Genomic DNA, 21,057 nt, shown 5'->3' on the forward strand with positions numbered 1-21,057 from the left:
AGAAACCTTCCAATGCAATACAGGAAGTTGTTACTATTTACAAAGGTGCTGAACCCTTGTATGGCGAAGCTGCAGCTAGTAGCTAATTGCTACCACTTTTTTTTTCTTGTATGCAGAAATTTGAAGACGATGTCTCCTACTGGTCAAACCTAGGCCGTAGTGGCCATGAATATTACGGTGGTTATTACCATCATCATTATGATGAAGACGCACCAATTGGCCCACGAAACCCACATACCTTTAGGCATGGAGCAAGTGTCAATTATGACGATTATTAATCTCCTTTTTCCTTCTCTGGATTAGAACGCCAGGAAGACGGATACCGCCCAAAGGTGCCTCTTACGCTTCTTTGAAATTAACTAGTTTGTTATAAACATTAATAACAAAAAAAAAGGTTATGGAACGTTTTTATATCCACTCAGTAGCATAACATGTATAAACGTTAGCATTAAAATTTCTTGATAAGTATTCCTCCCAGTACTTTTGGTGAAATTATTGTAAGACAGCATGGTTACCTTATGAAATTTCAGTTATCTTGAAGGACAGCAGGTGGCATATGGCTTTGGTAAAATCAATGTGCCCCCCAAAAGTGTGAATTGATAATCATATACCGGCAGAAACAATTGCTTACAGGGTTGCAACAGGAACTTAAGAGCCTCTTGGATCAGGCCACTGACCCATTTAGTCCAGCATCTTCTCACAGTGACCAACCTCCCAGATGACTATGGCGCACCCGCAAAGGGAACTTGAGCACAACAACACTCTCCCCTCTTGTGGTTTCCAGCAACTGGTATTAAGAAGCATACTTACTATGGAGGTAGGACTATCTTCCATGAATTTGTCAAATCCTATTTTTAAAGATGTCCAAGTTGGTGGCCCTCAAAATAGTAAAGGTAAAGGGACCCCTGATCATTAGGTCCAGTCGTGGCCGACTCTGGGGTTGCGGCGCTCATCTTGCTTTATTGGCCGAGGGAGCCGGCGTACAGCTTCCGGGTCATGTGGCCAGCATGACTTAAGCTGCTTCTGGCGAACCAGAGCAGCGCATGGAAACACTGTTTACCTTCCCGCCGGAGCTGTACCTATTTATCTACTTGCACTTTGACGTGCTTTCGAACTGCTAGGTGGGCAGGAGCAGGGACCGAGCAACGGGAGCTCACCCCGTCACGGGGATTCAAACCGCCGACCTTCTGATCGGCAAGTCCTAGGCTCTGTGGTTTAAACCACAGTGCCACCTGCGTCCCTTGGCCCTCAAAATAGTTTGTCTTTAATCCTCCAAGTTAGCACGTTAGCACCAAGTTATACTGTTATAATAATGTTCTACTACTTTAAATAAAACAGTACAATACTTTTCGTGTAGGGATTTTGCATTATAACTAAATTAGGGGAATATGAATGAGTAATGTGTTAATTAGTACTGCAAATAGCAATGTAGTTTCCTCTGTTTGCTATAGTGCAGAAAAAAATGGACTGGGCTATATAAACCGTAAGTGCCTACTTAACTCATTTAAAATCATGAAATTATCTTTGACTAGGTTGTACTTTATGAAAAGAATTGCTTACAACCTTATACACTGTTACTACTCAAGAGGACCAGTTACTGAAAGAAAGAGAGACCACCAATGTAAGTTTTCTGTAACTCTGTCAATATGCATGAAGGTGCAACACACGGCTGCAGCATTCTTACATGAAAAACTGATATTTGTAAGTTTCAATATTTTATTAAAATAGCATATTCAACCACTGGTAACCAATAATACATTAACTTTCCCCCAGATTGTGCACAACACAGTAGTGATTTAAAATAGCATTTATCCATGAAAGTCAGTGAAAATATTTTCAAATTCAAGTGTGCAACTAGAACTAAACATTTGGGGGGAGAAAACCCAATTTCAAAAGAATACATAAAGCTCTCATACAGAATTCTTTTTATTATAATCCTATAATACTAGATGCCAGTGTTTTCAATCATCTGACAATACTGCTTGCTCTTTTTTTCCTTTATGCATAGTATCTCTCATTTAAAGTACCCACTTTTTATAAATAAATTGGCATTTTCCCATCCCATCTGCAGCTTCACAAAGAAACCAGTAAATAAAACTGTCAAGGACAGTCACAACAAAATGATCTCACAGCAAGATATAAAAACTTGAAGATACTAAAAAAAGGATGCTTCTATCCTATTTTACATAAAAAGACAGATTTAAAAAGTGCAAGGCAAAGATTGCAGTTTTCTTATTTAGGCACATCCACTTCTTTAAAGCAAGCTTCAGAGTGAAATTTCCAGTTTTTCTTCATGATACCTGTTTCGGAAGTCTTTTTAACAAAAGACAAATTACACCTTTCAAACACAAGGAAAGGTTTTCAATTCCTTTCCGACTTAAAGAGTTTTTAGTTGTGTCTGGTTCTTCCTTTTTTTATCCTGGCAGGTTTTGGTTTAGGAATATATTGATTATTTGCTTGATATTCCAATTCTTTGCGAAAGTAATGAATTGCTTTATTTAAACCTTCTTCCAACGGGACCTATTACCAAAGAGAGATACAGCCAATGAGTCAAGTTATAAAAGTGCTTATTTGCTCATTGTGATTGTCATAAGTATGTCAAACAGGGTTATTTATTTAATTTGCTTAATGCATTTATATCCCACCGTTCCTCCAAGGAGCTCTAGGTGGTGCATTTACAGATACTTCACCAAATAACTTAAGGCAGCATTTGCATCCAGTGGCAATTCCCGCGAAAACTTAGTAGCTCTGTCAATTGGCATGTTCATACCTTAAAATCTGTGAAGTAGGCAGGGCTTTTTCCCCCCAGCTGGAATGGTGTCCTGGCACCTTTCAGAGAGGGTCTCCCCATGAGCTGGAGGTGCAGCAGAGCTTTGCTGAGGATTTTCAGCAAAACAGGCAGGCAGGGGAAGCCTGAGAAGGTACTCTACCATCTGCCTCCCTGGCCTGAGAAAGTGGGGCAGGCCGCCTCTTTTCTTGATCAATGGGGTGGAGATGAAGGAGTAGCCCAAAACTCAATCCCTTCCACCCCATGTGATCTCCATGGTATGGAGAGAGTTCATGGGGTTGGGGAGCAGGCTCCTCCTTCGCCCGCACGTGTCTGGGCTGGATGGCAATTGCCTGCCTTCTCCTGAGCAGGTTCGCTGCATCTTTCCTCTTAGGGAGACCAAATGCATCAAGAGGAAAAGCTCAGGCGAAGGCAGGCAAGCAACACAGAGCCTGAGATTGTATGAGTGGCGGGGGGAGATCAGGCATGCGGGCAAAGGAACATTTCCATCTCCCCCTGCCTCCACCACAGCTGCCTCTTGGGGAAAAGAGGAAGATAGACCATGCAAAGCCAGCTGAGGCAGCACTGCAACAGAGCATGATAGAGTCTGGCTCTCGAGGAGACACACCCCCCGCCCAAAGATGGGCTCTGGGATGGGTCTTCTCAGAGAGGTGCATTCCCACACCTTTGGGACCGGGGGGCGGGGGGAAGCACTGGAGGTAGGTAACTGGCAATCCTTAAGTACCACCTTCTCCTTTGCCCCTTCTGACTTATTCCTCCTCTACATTATTAGCAAAATATGGAAGTGGGGAGAGGCACACCTCCCTCTTCTATTTCTTCCACTTTTACTGGACTACAACTCCCATCATCCCTGGCCATGGGGAAAAAGAGAAGAAACTGCTATGGCATGAGTTTGGGACCTCTTCAACATGTGTCCGCAGTAAAATCTGGCAGTAACCGTAGACTAGAGTACTGCATTCATCAAAACTGTGGAGTGTGTTGGAAGTATCACAATCTCCAGGCACCACCTCTTCCAATAGCTTAAGACAGGGGTGAAGAGTTCCTATAGGAATTTGTAAAGCTACCTGGAAGATGGTAAGTTGGGTTCCCAAAGTTCTCCCTGAGGAGAACTGGTGGGTTTTGAGGGCACAATAAGTGGAATGCCCAACTTCGCCATATCTACCTTTTTGTACCTCTGTTTATCACCTTTCAGCAGATCCGGTCTACTCCCAGCCATTTCCAATGACCTCTGTCGCAGAGGCACTTGCTCACAGATACAGTGGTGCCCCGCAAGACGAATGCCTCGCTAAACGAAAAACCCGCAAGACGAAAGGGTTTTCCGATTTTTAGCGGCTTCGCAAGACGGATTTCCCTATGGGCTTGCTTCGCAAGACGAAAGCCCATAGGGAAATCTCCAGGGACAGCGGGGAAGCACAGCGCGCCTTCTCCTCTGTTCCCGGACCTGTCCTGAAGGCTTGCGGTGGGAGGTCCGGGAACAGAGGAGAAGGAGCGCAGCGCTTCTCCTCTGTTTCCGGGGCTTGCGGTGGGAGGAGGGTTTTTCCTCCCCACCGCCAACATTCAGAACAGCTACCCCTATCCGCAGCTTGGAGAGCCCTGCAGGGCTCCCCAAGCTGCAGGTGTCTGCCCCACGCGAGGGGCGCTCTGCTTCAGAGCGCCCCTCGCGCCGGGCAGCAGGCGGCTATCCTCAGCCTAGGCAGCCCTGGGGAACTCTTCTGAAGGCTGGCGGCGGGAGAATGGCTTTTCTTCCCACCGCCAGCCTTCAGAAGGCTGTTCTGAAGGCTGGCGGTGGGGAGAAAAGTCCTTCTCCCCCCGCCAGCCTTCAGAAGAGGTCTGGGGACAGACTGTCCCCGGACCTGGTCTGAAGGCGGTCTCCATAGGAACGCATTAATTGATTTTCAATGCATTCCTATGGGAAACCGTGCTTCGCAAGACGAAAAACTCGCAAGAAGAAAAAACTTGCGGAACGAATTAATTTCGTCTTGCGAGGCACCACTGTAATGAAAAATGCGGCTGACAAAATGAATAATCAAGCTCCCTCAGAATTTCTGGACTGTTACTCACTTGAATAAACTGAAGCTAGGATTGCAGCAATTATCTATTCTGAGTAAGGAATTCTCAGTCTCTTGCTGCAATACTTTTCTGCCTACTTACAAAATACGCAGCCTAGAAACAAGTTAGCTGCAAGCCAAAACTCAGAAGTAAACCTCAACGGGCGTTATTTGTGTACAGAATGCACCACTGAACTACCGCCCTTTTATTATTTTATTTAGGTAATTTATAACCTGCTCTTCATTAAATCAACACCAGAGTGGGGTACAACCTAAGGAAGCTCTCTGGAAAAATCAAAACCACAACGATGATAAATTATACATGTAAGAATGTGTCTGAACTAAGGCAGACAGATATTTGTTGCACACCTCTAGCGTTTACTCCCCACTGAACTATATAGTACAAAACTATACTAGCTTCTATTTGGGGGTGGGGGGAATAGCAGAGCTTCACACAGGCTTAATTTCAAACCTACACCCAACCTGCATGCAGACACACACACAAAAAGCATTCTGCTTTCCTACTAGCAGTGCTACTGCTAAGAAAATGGATGTTAAGGATTCTCAAGGCATCTCCGTCCGAAAGGCAGAAAGCACAATTAATCATTACCACTCTATAATGACCTACTGTTCAATAAAACTGGTTTCAATGGGAGCAGAGTCAGATCCACAAACACACATTTTCCTTCACTGCCTTTGTTAAAATCACTTTCGCTCTCAAGGGCCCCTGCTTATTTGCTCTAGACTTAACTAGCTTAGCTGTTTGTTTTAAAGATGAATACCAGAAGTGTGGCTATTATCTATCAAGGAGCAGCAGCAATATTGATTTTTTGGGGTGGGTGGGGGTGGAGAAGAACTCTTCCCAAAAGGAGGTAGCACAACATGGAAGGAATTTCATTAGATTTGCCCTGAACAGCAAGGAACACAGAGCATTATTCATTTCTTGATGGTGTTGCCTTTCAAAAATACTTGCACACAACACTGTTAACTCTAGAATTACATACCACAGGTTCCCAACCAAGTAGTAACTTGGCTTTCCTGATGTCAGGCTTCCTCTTCTGAGGGTCATCTTGAGCTTCTGACAGAAACTGGATTTCACTTCCGCTGCCTGCCAAAAAACAACAACACCAAACTCGCAAATATTACAAAGCTACATTGGTTTCTGGTGATCGACTAACAGTTTCAGAAGTCTGAAACAAATCAAAACAGGTAGTTTTCAAATGTCCCCCTATAAGAGCACATGTTTTCCAAGACAGGCTGAAACAAAGGCTTCACACACCTACACCCCCCCCAAAGTATGGTGTACAAAGTCAAGAAACCACACAGGTCCAGTGCAGTTATAATGCAGCCCCATCGTCCTTGTAGTTGGAAACCCAGAAGGCCCAACCCGACATTAAGTGCAAGTAACAGTTCTGGCAGAAAGTAGCTTCCTTGTCCACACCTCCTGATGCACCCCTAAAAATGTTCCACTGGGGGCCGGGGTACCCTGCTAAGTAAGTGGGCTGGGCTGAGGTACAGGGGTACACCATCATGGAAGCTTAGCTGGCTGCAAGCCAGTGTTCTGCAGGCACACAATCTCTTCTGCCCATGTAAATACTTTTCCTTCCTTCCTTCTTCCTAAGTCCCATCCAGCTGTTCTAATTTCTCATCTGCTGAGGTAAGAGTATCGGTGAGAGGGCTGGAGTTGCCCCATGTCCCCAGTAATTCCTGCCACCCTTCATAAACTTCTGAAGCAGAAAGTATACTATTTGCATACTGTAATATTCTGAATCACACAGGGTGTTAACAGCCCCGCCTGTTCAGCCATTTGTAAAAAGTGGTGTGGAGGAAGCAAGTATGCGTTTTCTCACTCGTACCTCGTGTGAGTCCAATCATGTGGGGAACCAGAACACCCTAATAGGGCAATAGCATTATTTACCATTAATATTTAATAGTCGCTTTCCTCACAAAGTGACCCAAAGCAACTTAAAAGTATACCAACCAACCTATAAAAAAACTTAAACACACTACCATGAAGTTAGGCCTTACAGAACTAAGAGAGGCCCCAAATCCCTGAAACCTTTCAAATTACAGGCCAAAAGCCCAGGTAAAATGGGAAGGTTTCGCCTGATACCTTAAAAAGATAAAAAGCTGGCACCAGGCATGTATCTCTTATAATTTCCCACATTATGACTCCAGCCCAAAGTCTGCAACCAAGCCGAAGTGGCTTTCTGGCAGCAGGGCTGCTGCTGCTTACTGGGGCGCCAACTTCGTGGGAACTACCTTTTTGTTAAGCAGCGCTGCTGGGAAGCTAGTGGTGTTGCAGCTCCACCCCACCAGGTGAACCTCTTCTCCACTCATGCCATTCTACTGGATAAACCCCAACGGGTACAAGTATGCAAGCTGTTCCAAGTTTGTTCAGGGCAATTATATGTCATACTTACCAACGAGTTTCTTAATTAACTGGGCAAACTCTAAAATAGAGTGTTCTTCTGGATTCCCCTAAGGATATAAGAAGCACTATTAAAATGACATTTTACCACCAAAAAAGAGCTTTATTTTGCAATAAGGTAACTAGCAAATAAAAGGACTCGATCAGGCACAGGCAAACTTGGCCCTCCAGATGTTTTGGGACTACAACTCCCATGATCCAGGGTTGTAAAGACTGCGGAGAGAATAATTGGGTGCACTCTTCCCACCTTGGATCAAATCTATGCTTCCAGGTGCTATAAGAAAGCTGCAGAGATAGCGCAGGATAGCATGCACCCCGGAAATGATCTCTTTCAGCTTCTGCCTTCTGGAGGAAGGTACACGGTTATAAAGACTAGGACTAGCAGCCTGAGAAAGAGTTCCTATCCAAATGCGATTTTGGTTTTAAATGCAGTATAAGGAGTCTCTATGGGAGTGTATTGTATTTTTAAAATGGGGTATCAGAGTTTTTAGGGGGCTAACCAGGCTGGGATAGCTGGCTTGTTGGTTTTGAATGTCTTATGTAGACCCCCTCCCCAATTTAGTTGTTCTGTATGGGACAATGACAATAAAGAGTATTGTATCGTATTTCTAGCTAACAGGACCAGTGGTCAGGGATGATGGGAACTGTAGTCCCAAAATAACTGGAGGGCCGAGTTTGCCTATGCCTGGACTAGATCCTAACTTCTGTGCTGTGAACAGGATGTGGTTTCCAGCCTCCCGTGAAGAGCTGTCTTGAGAGTGGGAGTGAACAAACCCTCACGAACGGAATGGCTATTGTGTGAGATGATGCTCAATGGGGAGGAGGAATAGCTAGACAACCGTGATTCCCCCCTCCTTATGCAAACGGAAGAACCCACCACACACCAGCAACCTTCGACCAAAAACGATTTCACTAGTTGTTACCACATTTCAGAGCAGTAGTAAAAGCCCACAGGTAATATTTACAAACGTGAGTCTAAACTGCTTAAGGCAATTTCTGTTTCCGTAATACAATCCTGGGAGAGGAAACTTAGGTGGGGAAAGTCAGAGTGTGGAATCTGACATTGAGTTAATAAGATCTTTCCACCGATGCAAGCAATTCTGCTTGCTGGATGGAACGATCTCTGCTCTCTTCCCCCCACTTGCTGTCCTGGGGGGTTCTCCTGACCCCAAGAGTGGACTTTGGGGGGTGCATGGGTCACACGAGGTGGGGGAAGCCCCATTGTGCCAGCATGCGTCCTTGTGGTGGTTTCTGCTAGTGCACTGGGTTAGCTGAATCTGGCCCAGTCTCTAGCATTACATATGCCGAAGTCCACACACTGCAACACTGAACCGAACTTATAAATTCTGGCTTGCAAAGGCTTCGCTCACAATCAAAAGCCGATAGTATCTGAAGAAGAGGAAGAATGCCGGTAAATTCACAATGCCGATTGTTCTCAGTGTGCTGAGCATGTTTGTGGCAAAAGGAGGAAAGGAAAGGAAGGTACATCGCTACCATTATTCTCAGAACTTCATAGTGCCAAATGTTTCTCCCATGACTAGATTCAACGGATTAAGAGAATGGGCAGGTAATTCCAACACAGGGTCTTAGACTTAGATCAAGGAGAAAAAGGCCAGAAGAAAACCACTTGCTTACCAAGTTAACAGGACTGCTGACATTGCTGTTCATTAAGGCCACCAGCCCATTCACAAGGTCGCTGGAGAAACAAAACAATACATGATAACATAGCTTGAGCAGAGTTACTTTCTCACGTGTTTTACAGCCTGACCATCCAAAATGCTGATTTTAGGGGGAAAACTAATGGCATCAGTTCTGTGCGGCGGCAAATTTAACAGAGTTATCAGCCCTGAAATAAACAAACCATGGAACCTTAGGTGAGCTTCCAGCGGAGCACATTATGCACTGGAGCAATGAATTTCTGCCTTATCCATTTCCATACAGTACCAAGCAGCAGACCAAAATGAGATGCATTCAAGTAGCGCATTGAAGGAACCATGTGAACAGTTCACATCCAATTTAAAAGTACTAAAAACTGATTTACTTGGCCACAAACACAATCTGTGTCCGCCCTCTACTTAAGTATGTGGTGTCCATTAATCTGGCCAGAGAATTCCAGTAGTACTGATTTGTTGTTTTTGTCGCACTAAATATGGGTAGTTATCAGGGCATGTGCAGGATGGGACAAATACTGCTACTCAGCTACAAACCTAGGGAAATCCCACTGCCCTCTCCTCTACCTCAGCTTCCAAATCAGTCAAGCTGCCACTGAATAACAATAATCAACAACATGATTTAAAACCTCCAGAAAAGTCGTATTTGACTGTAGCAGAATTTTATTATTATTAACGTTTTATATATATACACAGCAAGATTAAAAAGGGAGGGAGGAGAAAATAGGCGACTATAGCAGCCCTTTAAAGGTTAAACAATCTACTGTGCCTTTTGTAGACTAGAGCCTACCACCATTGTCAGTGCCCCGCTGGCTCAAATCACTGGTTTCTCTTTCTAAATACAAATTGCATATCCATTGTGCAAACACAAGATGGCAGCAATGGACTGAGTCCTCTAACATGATGATTTTCAACTCAGAAATATCCACTAGTGTCTACTGAAAACCTGCACTTTGGATTTCAGACTGCTAAGGCAGCTATTTCCTACTTTAGTGCCTGCTATTCTGTTTTTAACAAAATTTGACGTTTATTTAGCACCACAGTGACATTCAAGACACTGGAAAAGCAGAAGATACTGGAAGGAATAGGATAGTGCTGGGTTTTTATTGCAACCATCAGTAGGAATCCTAATCTGCGTAACCATGATGCAAATGGGATTTTATTTGTATCCTGCCTTTCTCCCGATGCATTTTAAAGCTTACAAAACTGGGATATTCACCTATCTGTGTCACCTATGCGGACAGAAGTTCTGCCATAGTATGCTCTGCATTGCGGGGGATCCTGGATTCAAACCATGACTTATCCTGCTAAAAAGGATCTTTGGGGTGATGTGAGAGACTTCTGCCCAAGACCCCACAAAGCCATTGCCAGTCAGATTAGATAATACCGAGAGGTGGAACGATTGCAGCTTCTTAAAACTCAACGAGGCAAAAGGACCTTTGCTGAATGAGTAGTACAGGAAACAAGACTACTGTTTCCAGTGTTGTCCGCAGCCCCTTTTTCTGACGTTAGCCTCAGTGGGACAAAGGCTATCATATGTCCAGTTGTCAAGAGGCAGGCAGAGCTAGAAGGAACTCCAAATCCAAATATCTCCCAACGGTTTATGGTTCTAAACGCATTGTTTTTTCAGGCCAGGACCAAGGTATTAATGTTGTTCTGGGCATAATTTTGTGGGAGTCATCAGGCAACAAGTGATGATGATGATGCATCATTTTTTTCTTAACATTTACACTGCTGTACCTATGCTGTTTTCAAGTCAATGTCTTTTTCCTTCATTCAGAACTACCTATGTGCCCATTGATAAAATCGCAGCACAAAAAAAGGAATCGCGATTGATCATGCAATTACATCAAGATTCCTTTTTTTGCATGCCGGTCTAATCGAATGCATACAAGTATTTGCATGCATCAGAAGCTAATGAGAAAGAGGGGGTCGCAGAGGAAGGCATGAACTGAATACCACATTAAAAAAAAAAAACAACCCTGTGCAGGTGCCAATTACAAAATTAGCTGAAGGGATTGTCTAAGTTAAATTGGAAAGCAGGTGAAACACAGGAAACCCACAGAGCTCTTAACGAGGCTCTATTTCTAACTGAATTGTGAAGAGAAAAAGGCCTGCTCACACAAGGTGTCAACTTGAGTTATGGGATGGAGAAAGAGAAACTCAGTGTAACATTACACGGTCCCATTCATGAAACAAAAAGAATTCACTACTCCCACGCGAGTAGTGCTTTTCACATAAGTGGTGCTTTTGCACAATCCAGTCTCGGAATCCACTGGACAGCAGCTGTTTTGTTACACACACTAAAAGTTTAAGCAGGGGCTTAACTATGGATTCAAATTATTCTACCTTTTCCAAGCTTTCAATGCAAGGAAGAGGCATTGGTTTGAAAGGTCACAGACTGCTACCCTTTATGTTCTGGTTTTTAAGATAGGAGAAATCACTGGTTTCACACATTGGGATAATGGGCTGCAAGCTGTAAGGGCTGAGAAATATTGATCTGTAGACTTGGGATAGTTAACAATGCAGAGGAAATAGCAAAAAGTAAACATTCTGACATGACTAATGTTGAAATATGCTTTTCTCTTCCCCAGCACTCCACATTCATTCTTCTTCTTCTTCTTTTGTTCAGTGTCCCCTCCTCAGGTATACTGAAACAAGGAAGGTGAAACAAACATACCTGACATACTGAAATGCTCTGGTTTGAGTCCCAGGCCCATATACCTAGGGGAAAATAAAATAAAATGAGTATTACTGATAAGAAGTATCAATATGTCCATCACTTTTACTGACAAACACATAATTCCTCTCCAATTCATTTGTGACAAGTGTGTTGGAAGCAAAATCTGTCCTGGTCTGATCTTTAATTTGATTATCTATGGCTAGATGCACGGGTTAAACTAGCTCATATACACCTCACGAACACTTTGATGGTCATAGGGTGGCATAAATGAGTCTCACCAAGCAGTCTTGTATCCAGAGTTTGGCCAGATCCAGACTGGCCAGATCTAAGCTACAGATTTTATTTCCTTTTCCCTTTACTTTTCATAGCATCTCTGCACCAAATTTTTCTCCATCATCTTTAATGTGCCACTCACAAAACAAAGTTGTTGTTGTTTTAAGAAAAGAAAAGGAAGAGTGTATTCCAGTTCATATGGAATGAATTTTTGTTTTGTCAAGTGGAAGGGAACAGATCTTTGTATATGGGTTGACAAAAGGAAACAAGATTTGAAGTCATTCCCTGCGCCTTTGCTGACGGTTTGCAGAGTTAGAAGAATTCGCACCCTTTTTCTTTTCCTGGGGCTAGCTGAGCGATTGGTAACCTCAGCTTGTGCCCTAGCAACAGTCTTCTCAAAACACACGCAGGCTACAAGAGCCCTACTTGTACACTGTTGTTTGCCAGAAAGCAAAGCGTGCCAATCTTCAGCAGTTCTCTGGAGAGAATCTCATGAGATTTTACTGCTCTTCAAAATGCACATCAAAATATCTTTGCAGGAGAGCCCTCCTGAAAAAAGCGTTTGTTATTGACTTTACGACACATCCCAGCTCTGTCCTACTAATATAAAGTATTAATGTAGCAACTGGTCATGAAACTAATCCACTATGGTCACTAAGTTAAAAAAACCAACTTAATAGGAAGTTTCATTTTCTTATTTTTACTGGGTGGTACCCAATAGTGTCGTAGGGACGCGGGTGGTGCTGTGGGTTAAACCACAGAGCCTACAACTTGCCAATCAGAAGGTCGGCGGTTCGAATCCCCGTGACGGGGTGAACTCCCATTGCACGGTCCCTGCTCCTGCCAACCTAGCAGTTCGAAAGCACATCAAAGTGCAAGTAGATAAATAGGTACCGCTCCAGCAGGAAGGTACACGCTGTTTCTGTGCACTGCTCTGGTTCACCAGAAGCGGCCTAGTCATGCTGGCCACATGACCCGGAAGCTGTACGCCGGCTCCCTCGGCCAATAAAGCGAGATGAGCGCCGCAACCCCAGAGTCAGTCACGAGTGGACCTAGTGGTCAGGGGTCCCTTTACCTTACCCAATAGTGTCAACTTGACAGGCAGAAAGCATCTGTCTGTGGGAGACCAATTTCCCCTAGTTCCTCCCTTAAATCTGCTCTAAGCATCCAGGGAGCCCTGAACAGATTTAGGGAGGAAAATCTTCAAAGGTTGTCCCCTTCCATATTGCATTGATGGTTGCCTCTCATCAGCAGAGCCACCACTGGATACAAAAATAGTAGCTCAAGCACCCAACTACCAGATGCTATCTCATAACACTATACATGATTAAGGACTGGTCCAACACATACATCCTGGCCATTTCTTGACTGCAGCAATAAGGGATGGCTGGATGCATGAATAGCTGTCACAGATAAATGACCACAGTCAGAACTTCTGGGTTACCCAGTATCAACTCAAGGTCCTTTTCAATTGGGACAGTTCACACGTTTAGCAAAGAGGTATTTCATTGTTTGAACAAGTCCTGTGTGGAAAACAAATAATTACACTGAAGCTCTATTTTAACTCCCGTTGATAGCCAAATAAATTAGCTGATGTTATGGGGGTTTTTCCAAGCAGAATACAACTGGACATAAAAACAGATTTGTATGGAAAGCTGTCTTTTAGTATATTTACTAGGACTGCAATCCTATGCACACTTACTTGAGATCAAGTCCTATTGAACACAGTGAGACTGCACTATAACAGTAACTGAAGACCTGAATCAAACGACTGTCCATCACAATAGTTTGATTATGTGGTTCAGCGTAAATTCTTTATCCGGAGAACTTTAAGTTCTGCACCGTTTTAAGACATTTTAGTGAACATACAGGACCGTTCAAGCTCAGGGTTCATGTTCTTAAACCTACACGATTCATACAAATGACATTTCACAAAGCGACAATTTATTTTACTTGGAAATCTTCCTCATAAATCCAATGAACAGCAATTGAGTTCAGAGGGCAGGATGGTAAATACGTACAGTTAAGGGTTCTCCCTGAAGAGCCTGCAGAATGAAGTTGCTAACAACTCTGCCATCGTTCATGTGCATCCGAGGGCCAAAAGTATTGAATATTCTTGCCACTCTTACTTCTACGCCTTCCTGGAAGAATAAGAAAAAAGCTTTCTGTTTTTAAAAAATGCACTAAAAATGTTTTTTTTTATATTCTCTATTGCTACCCTACCCCAGACAGAAGATGACAGTTAACAAGACACACAAAGCTAGCTTCTGCATTTGCTTATGAAAAGGGGGAGAAGAATCCCACATTGCCGTGTTATCTTACGATTTTCATGCCTCTATGCCAGAATAAGACAAAAACATACCCAAATCACTTAACGTGGTTTTAGCATATTCCCCATACTACCTACATAATATTGCTGTTCTTGGAACTGTTTTTCAGACATCAGTCTTTACCAAGGAGATCCTAGTTTCAACCAAATGGGTTCTTCCTAATTATTTATTTTTCATCTACTAGACCAGGGGTCAGCAATCTTTTTCAGCAGAGGGCCGGTCCAGTGTCCCTCAGACCTTGTGGGGGTCCGGACTATATATATATTTTAAAAAATGAACAAATTCCTATGACCCACAAATAACCCAGAGATGCATTTTAAATAAAAGCACACATTCTACTCATGTAAAAACACACTGATTCCCAGACCATCCGCGGACTGGATTTAGAAGGCGATTGGGCCGGATCCAGCCCCTGCGCCTTAGTTTGCCTACCCATGTACTAGACTGTCAGGTGCCTGAAACACTTCAAGCAAACCAACAAAACTAATATTGCAGAGTTTGGCCTCTAAGCAAACCATGTTTGGTACCCAAGCACTACCAGAAATAGGAGGCAGTCTATACCAATTGTACAGCATCCTTTCATGCGAGAGAATGTTGGATTTTCACCAGAATCATTCACTCACACCACCTAAGTGACCTTGTATTTCTATATCGTGTGTTGCAGCTCTCAAGTTCTGAACGTTTTTGATTCTGCTGGCCAAATGTCACAATCATTACCTGCTTCATATAGGCATAGCACATTGTTTCGGCAACCCTCTTTCCTTCGTCGTAACATGCTCTAGGTCCTATGGGATTCACGTGACCCCAGTAATCTTCGTTTTGTGGGTGAACTTCAGGATCTTGAGAGTGGGGGAGGGAGAAAGAGAGAGGGAGAGAGCGATCATGAGTTTCACTTTTCAGCAGCACAGAAAGGATTACTATTAAGATACTCTCTACAGCAGGGGTCAGCACACCTTTTCAGCAGGGGGCCGGTCCACTGTCCCTCAGACCTTGTGGGGGGCCAGACTATATTTTGAAGGGGGGGAAATGAACAGATTCCTATGGCCCACAAATAACCCAGAGATGCATTTTAAATAAAAGTACACATTCTACTCATGTAAAAACACGCTGATTCCCTGACCGTCCACGGGCTGGATTTAGAAGGCAATTAGGCCTTAGGTTGCCTAACCATGCTCTACAGCAGTGGTTCTCAACCTGTGGGTCCCCAGATGTTGTTGGACTACAACTCCTATCATCCCTGAGCTCTGGCCTTGCTAGCTAGGGGTGATGGGAGTTGTAGTTCAACAAGATCTGGGGACCCACAGGTTGAGAAAGGCTGCTCTACAGAGTAGTGGGTACCAGGGTTGAGTTATAGTCTTAGGACCACATATGGGATGCAATGTGAAGACACTACAGAGCAAAGCTTGGGCATTCGCCAGCTCCACGAGGGGCAAATGAAGCCCATTTAGAGTAACGTCAATGCTTCCTATAAGTCTGTCACATAAGAAGTTATTCAGAGCTAGCTGGCCATTTTTATTCGGTCTGAAAAGATTTAACGGAAACAAACTCAGCTTCTAAAATGCTTTCCCAAGGACTGATGGCTAGAGAAAGGCAAAACTGGGGTAGGAAAATGAATTCAGCATGATTCCCATTCAAGCACCAAAGATCAGCTTGCAAAAAGCATGGGGCTATGAATGTGCCCACAAACCACCCTTCTGCTCCCCCCATCATTCCTTGCCCCACACGTGATGTCATATATGACATCAGATGTAGGACAGGTGGGTGGGACTTGCTAAAAATGACCAAAGGTTTGTTTACTGCTGGGCCAGAGTAACTCACAGGAAGACACATACCCTACAGATGTCCCATTAGCTCAGTGGTACAATAATCACATATTACGCAAGTTGAACATTCTGCTTAATTTGCAGGAACTTCACAACAAGTCAGAAGGCAGGAAAAAACTAAGGCGAATGCAGTAGTCCCCAAGCAGGTGGCATCTAAACATACTTCAGTGATGACTTAAGGAAACACATCGGAAACTCCCAAATCAAGGCTTTATGGGGCAGCGTCAACTAAGCCATATTACGCCATGCACTGGTGTTCTATTTGTTGAATGCAGTAAAAGTATTATAGGGACCAAAGAATGAAAAGGATAGTAGTATGCTGAAAAGGTAGAGGATGGATTGATCCTGGAGTACTGAGGTAAAAGTCAAGCCCAGTTATCCATGGAAATAAATGCTCCCTAGATTTTAAAACGAAGATCAAGCTTTTTGTTTGTGTAGATGAGCAAAAGGAACATTTTAAAATAATATCTTCATCAAAAGCATAGTAAGTTCCATTGACTGCAGGGCAGGGGGTCAAATGTGAAGGAAAACGTAGCAGATGGAGAAAAACCCTTGCCAGCTCTCCCCGCCTTGCTTAAAACTATGCTTGGAGGCCTCCTCCCTTCAGTAAAAGACTAGCTCCCAAATCAGCCACTGCAACGTCTACTTCTTACCTCCATATACTTCAGAGGTAGATGCAAGAAGAAGCCGAGCTCCAACACGTTTTGCTAACCCTTAAAAGAAAAACAAAAAAAGAGAGGGTGAACTTTAGTGAAAATGAACGAACTCACGCTTATCTTAATTTAATTTTGACCAAAGGGGGCTAAGCAACCAGGAGTTCCACATTCCATTCAGTAGCAGGCTTTGTTGTAAAAGCTTTCAGACCGAAATTTAACTTCTCACCCAAATTTAACTTCTCACCCTCCTGTAATTTTGCAGAACTGATGTGGAGAGCCTTGTGGCATCATAAAGAGGTTCATTATTGCAGCACAAGCTTTAGCGAGAGTTCGTCTCAATGGGTGCCATCTTTGTTGTTTTTGCTAAGAGAGACTTCCCATGTGGCTTTTGGGGATTAGACCCTGCCTCTGTCAACCTAAACTACTTCACAGGGTTGTTGTGGGGATTGATGGGGAACGGGAGAGCCATATATGCCACACCTTGAGCTCCTTGGAACAAAAGATGGGACAGAAATGCAAAATGAAATACCCCAAAATGCTTACTCTCACTCTGCCCATTTGGAAGTCTAGCACAACAGGCATGAAAGCACAGTTAAGGATTTTCTGAATGCTTCAAGAAATTCCCTGCTACTTGGTATAAGACTACAAGCATCCAAAACAGTTAATGGCCTGTCCGCGTCTATATAATAAGGTAAGGATACTACCAAGAACCCCAAATTTCTGCAAAAGGAAGTCAAGAGAATACATCTTTGGCCAGCTCTTAGAACTCGCTGAATGGCATGAAAAGTGACTTGAGATGGTATAGAAAGTTACTTGTGGCAAATATCCTGCACTATCCTCAAGTGCCAAGAATCTCTTCTTTGTAATGGCATCAGTCCGCATCACTGGACATATCCCTGGTTCACCCCATCACACTTGTTCATGAAAGTGGCTACCCTGGGACTGAAGCATGGCAAAAATATACTGTTTGACTTCCCTTAAAATTAGGGATAAGGAAACTGTGTCGATCCAGATGCTGGTGGACTACAAATCCCACCATCCCTGGCCATTGGCCATGATGGCTGGACTACAGATCCCATTATCCCTGGCCATGTTGGCTAAGGTAGATGGGAACTGGAGCCCAACAAACTCCAGAAGGTCACAGGTTCCTCACCCCTGCCCTAAGGCTTGCTGTTTTGGCATGCAAATACTTAGCTTCATGTAGGGATACCAATTTGAAACAAAAAGGAATGCCCTGCTGGTGTTTCTAAAGAATATTTAAGTCATTTACAGACATACAGGTGTAAACATCTGGAATCAGGATGCTGCGCCTTTCTCCAGTAAAAGTCAGCAGCGATGCACCGTACCATTTCAATGAATGTCAAGCTGCTTTATTTCAAATAATCCATTCACTGACTCACCCAACATGTTCAGCGTCCCTATGGTGTTGGTCTTTAGCGTCTTGATGGGATTATACATGTAATTTGGAGGGGAAGCTGGAGAGGCCAGGTGGTAAATTTGGTCCACTGTGAAACAACGACAAAAAAAAAAAAAAAAGAGAGAGAAGAGCGTTTATTTTACACCAACTCAGTTGGGGGATTAAAAAAGGGGGAAGGAGTTGAAGGTATTCAGGGACACTTCCACCATGCCAGATCTCTTGGATGTGGGAACAGAGCCAATGAGAGAATTGAACTGACAGAAGAAAATGGAAGGCAAGAGTGAATAGCAGGCCAGATTTGGAGACAATCACTTCTTCTAACTCTCATGAGCAAGAGCCTACTTGCAAGGGTCTACTCACAAGCAAGGCAAGACAAAAGCATGGCTGGAAGGCTGTGTTAAAAGGGCAAAAGGAGAATGTTCTTTGGCTCCTCTCTATAAGAGAACCAGAAGCTACAGTATGATACATCTTTCTTGTGATCTGGAAGAGCCCAGGGACCTACAACTTGCAGGCTTGTCCCACTGTCCTTCCTCATGCTAGTCAAATCTCAAACTCAGCAAAGAATATGTTAAAGAGGTTGAAGCATGCAATGAGCATGTTCCTATGGGTGCAGAACTAGGAAGATGGGTATAAATGATGAGAATATAAACTTATAATATATCGTTTTTTTAGTTTAAGAGGAGAAAAACACCACTCCATTCGGAACGTACAACCAATTAAATATTTATTCCAAATCCCATTTCACATACAAACGATTTAGGTTTGAATTGTTCCCCTAGACAAATTCTCATCCAATTATACTGAAGCGATGCAAAAATTATTTAAAAACTTTTCTAGTACTAACTTAATCCTTATGGGTTATCGCTGGTTTCTTTTTAACGCTTTGGGATGAAAGCTGACTTTCAAAACAATTTTACAGAGAAATCTTTGTTTATAGAGCTTGGCTAGTCAGTTCTAAGGGTGCCATTTAAACAGGCTTATGTGATTTCCGCATTCTGTGGGGTTTTTTTTTCCTTGTCAAAGACACACAGCAAGCACTTTGAACTGTGAAGTATCTTCTTGTTGAGAGAGAGTCACACCGGAATTGCCTTTCATTATACTCAACAAAAAGAAACTATATAATTCATACCCAGCCAAGGCTGAAATTGCGTGCTAAAAACAGGCTGCCAGTTTAATAACGTCCCACCGGTATTATTTAACCAAAAGCAATTGATTGTACGAGGGAGGTGTTGTAGACCATTAGCAAATTCCAACTGCACAGCTACACCCTCATGATCCAGAAACAAAGTCGTTAGGGGATCTAATTAAACTGGAGTCTGGGATAGGTGGAGAATCTTATTAACCCCCGTTTATATTATAGTCTTGCAAACATGGCAAATGTATCCCCCTGCTTCTCAAGACAGTGTGTGCCTCCTGTTTAGATAAAGATTCATGAAGTTCTGTAGCCTTAGTGAAATAACTCCAGCTTATAAAAAGCACTTATCTCATGTATTTTTCACTCAACTTGACAATATCTGTAAATATATTTGCACTGTGTATTTGTAGTACCTGTACTGTGAGGGAAGGAGGCAAAACATGCCTGTGGCATGTGTAACCTCAAAAGGCAACATATATAGCATTATTCCAATGCTCACATGCTGGTTTGTAAGTACCACTGAGCCAAACCATAGCTTACAGCATGAACAATCAAATGTGTGGGCTTTCCAGTGAAAAGATTGGGTGTGCTTTGCTTCTCTTCCACTCCTGATGTTAGTTACTGCACAGCTGTGAACACAGCCATGTTTTCGCTTAGTGTATGTCAGAACCGAGGCTCATGGTTTAGTTCAGTTGAGAAAATTCGCAAGCTGGGTTACTACTCATAGTTTGGCTGGGGCAACTAAGCCAGAAGGATGGGTTCAGACAGACTGCTAAGTCACACCATGGCTTAGCTCACAGCAACAGGTCTAGAGAAGGAGGTAAGCAGTTGTGATCTTTTCACCAGGAGCCCACAGTTTAAGTCATTCACACCAAGTAATGGCTTAGCTTAGTATTATAGGCACCGTTGTTGTTTTTAAAAATTTCAGCCATATTGTCACAGCGTGAAAACAGCATGGGTGAAGAGTTAAAAGGGAAGGGAAGGTAGCAGAGAACTAAACAGCTCAACCTCTGTAACTGCTTGACCATGAGGATGTTACAGAATCGGAACCTGTTCTCATGTTTTCTAAGCCCACTTTCATTGTAATAAGCAGATTAGAGAACTCAAGTGCATCCACAAGCAATTTTATTCCAGTGTGACTTCAATGAATTCACTGAGGAAGCACAGTATTATGTACTTGTGATGTCAAGATGCAGGTGAATGAATTTTTGGGTGTGGTGGTGGTTGGGAAATAGCCCTTCCCCGCTGTTCTGTGGCAGAAGCAGAAGCCCTTGTAATCACAGGCCCTTGTGCTCACAGGCAAACTTTGTGTGGTACAACACTGTGACATTGCCCATGGTCCTCCCCTCTTGGCTAACTTTGTGGGTATGGTATCTTCAGCTGCCCAATTCCTGTGAGGGCAGTGGTACTTTCCATGCTCCCAGAAGCAATTGCATGTGGCCTTAAGGAAAACGGCAGAATTTGCCAGCCACACAAAGGTGGCCATTTACGAGATGACAGAAACAGGTCCCTAATGTTCATGCATGAAGGAGCCCAACTTGTGTCCTCTCGGGGGGACTCACCTTCAATGTAGAGGGGCTCTACGACATCATGATTAATCAGTTCAAAGTTCTCGTGGCCAATCCAGTGTTCCACGTTTCTTTTCCTGCCCGTAAAGAAGTTGTCCACAACTGTAACTTCATGGCCATCCATCATTAGTTTGTCAGTAAGATGAGAACCCACAAACCCTGCTCCTCCAGTTATCTGCATTAGGACAGTTTGCATATAAATGTTTCTTCTCTTTTAAAAGGAAAACACCAGACA

The 21,057-nt window shown here is 43.4% G+C and overlaps 2 protein-coding genes across 4 annotated transcripts in view; one reads left to right on the forward strand and one right to left on the reverse strand.

The window, feature by feature from the left end:
• Positions 1–468, forward strand: part of ECRG4 (ECRG4 augurin precursor) — a 42,673-nt gene extending 42,205 nt beyond the window's left edge. For both annotated transcript variants that reach the window (XM_053384261.1, XM_053384262.1), the window contains exon 6: positions 117–468. In XM_053384261.1, coding sequence (XP_053240236.1) covers positions 117–278 — 162 coding nt within the window. In that variant the 3' untranslated portion in view covers positions 279–468. The remainder of the gene's footprint in view (positions 1–116) is intronic.
• A 1,230-nt stretch (positions 469–1,698) lies between these two features.
• The window catches only part of UXS1 (UDP-glucuronate decarboxylase 1), a 40,250-nt gene continuing 20,891 nt past the window's right edge, over positions 1,699–21,057 (reverse strand). The window contains exons 6-15 of one of the 2 annotated variants that reach the window (XM_053384265.1): positions 20,817–20,997; positions 18,103–18,207; positions 16,700–16,759; positions 14,941–15,062; positions 13,915–14,034; positions 11,618–11,661; positions 8,903–8,963; positions 7,260–7,317; positions 5,841–5,944; positions 1,699–2,520 (exon numbers count right to left, since the gene is read on the reverse strand). In XM_053384265.1, coding sequence (XP_053240240.1) covers positions 2,389–2,520; positions 5,841–5,944; positions 7,260–7,317; positions 8,903–8,963; positions 11,618–11,661; positions 13,915–14,034; positions 14,941–15,062; positions 16,700–16,759; positions 18,103–18,207; positions 20,817–20,997 — 987 coding nt within the window. In that variant the 3' untranslated portion in view covers positions 1,699–2,388. The remainder of the gene's footprint in view (positions 2,521–5,840; positions 5,945–7,259; positions 7,318–8,902; positions 8,964–11,617; positions 11,662–13,914; positions 14,035–14,940; positions 15,063–16,699; positions 16,760–18,102; positions 18,208–20,816; positions 20,998–21,057) is intronic. The other variant, XM_053384263.1, reaches the window with a different exon arrangement.

Source organism: Podarcis raffonei, chromosome 4, assembly GCF_027172205.1.
Source record: "Podarcis raffonei isolate rPodRaf1 chromosome 4, rPodRaf1.pri, whole genome shotgun sequence".
Lineage (NCBI taxonomy): Eukaryota > Metazoa > Chordata > Lepidosauria > Squamata > Lacertidae > Podarcis > Podarcis raffonei.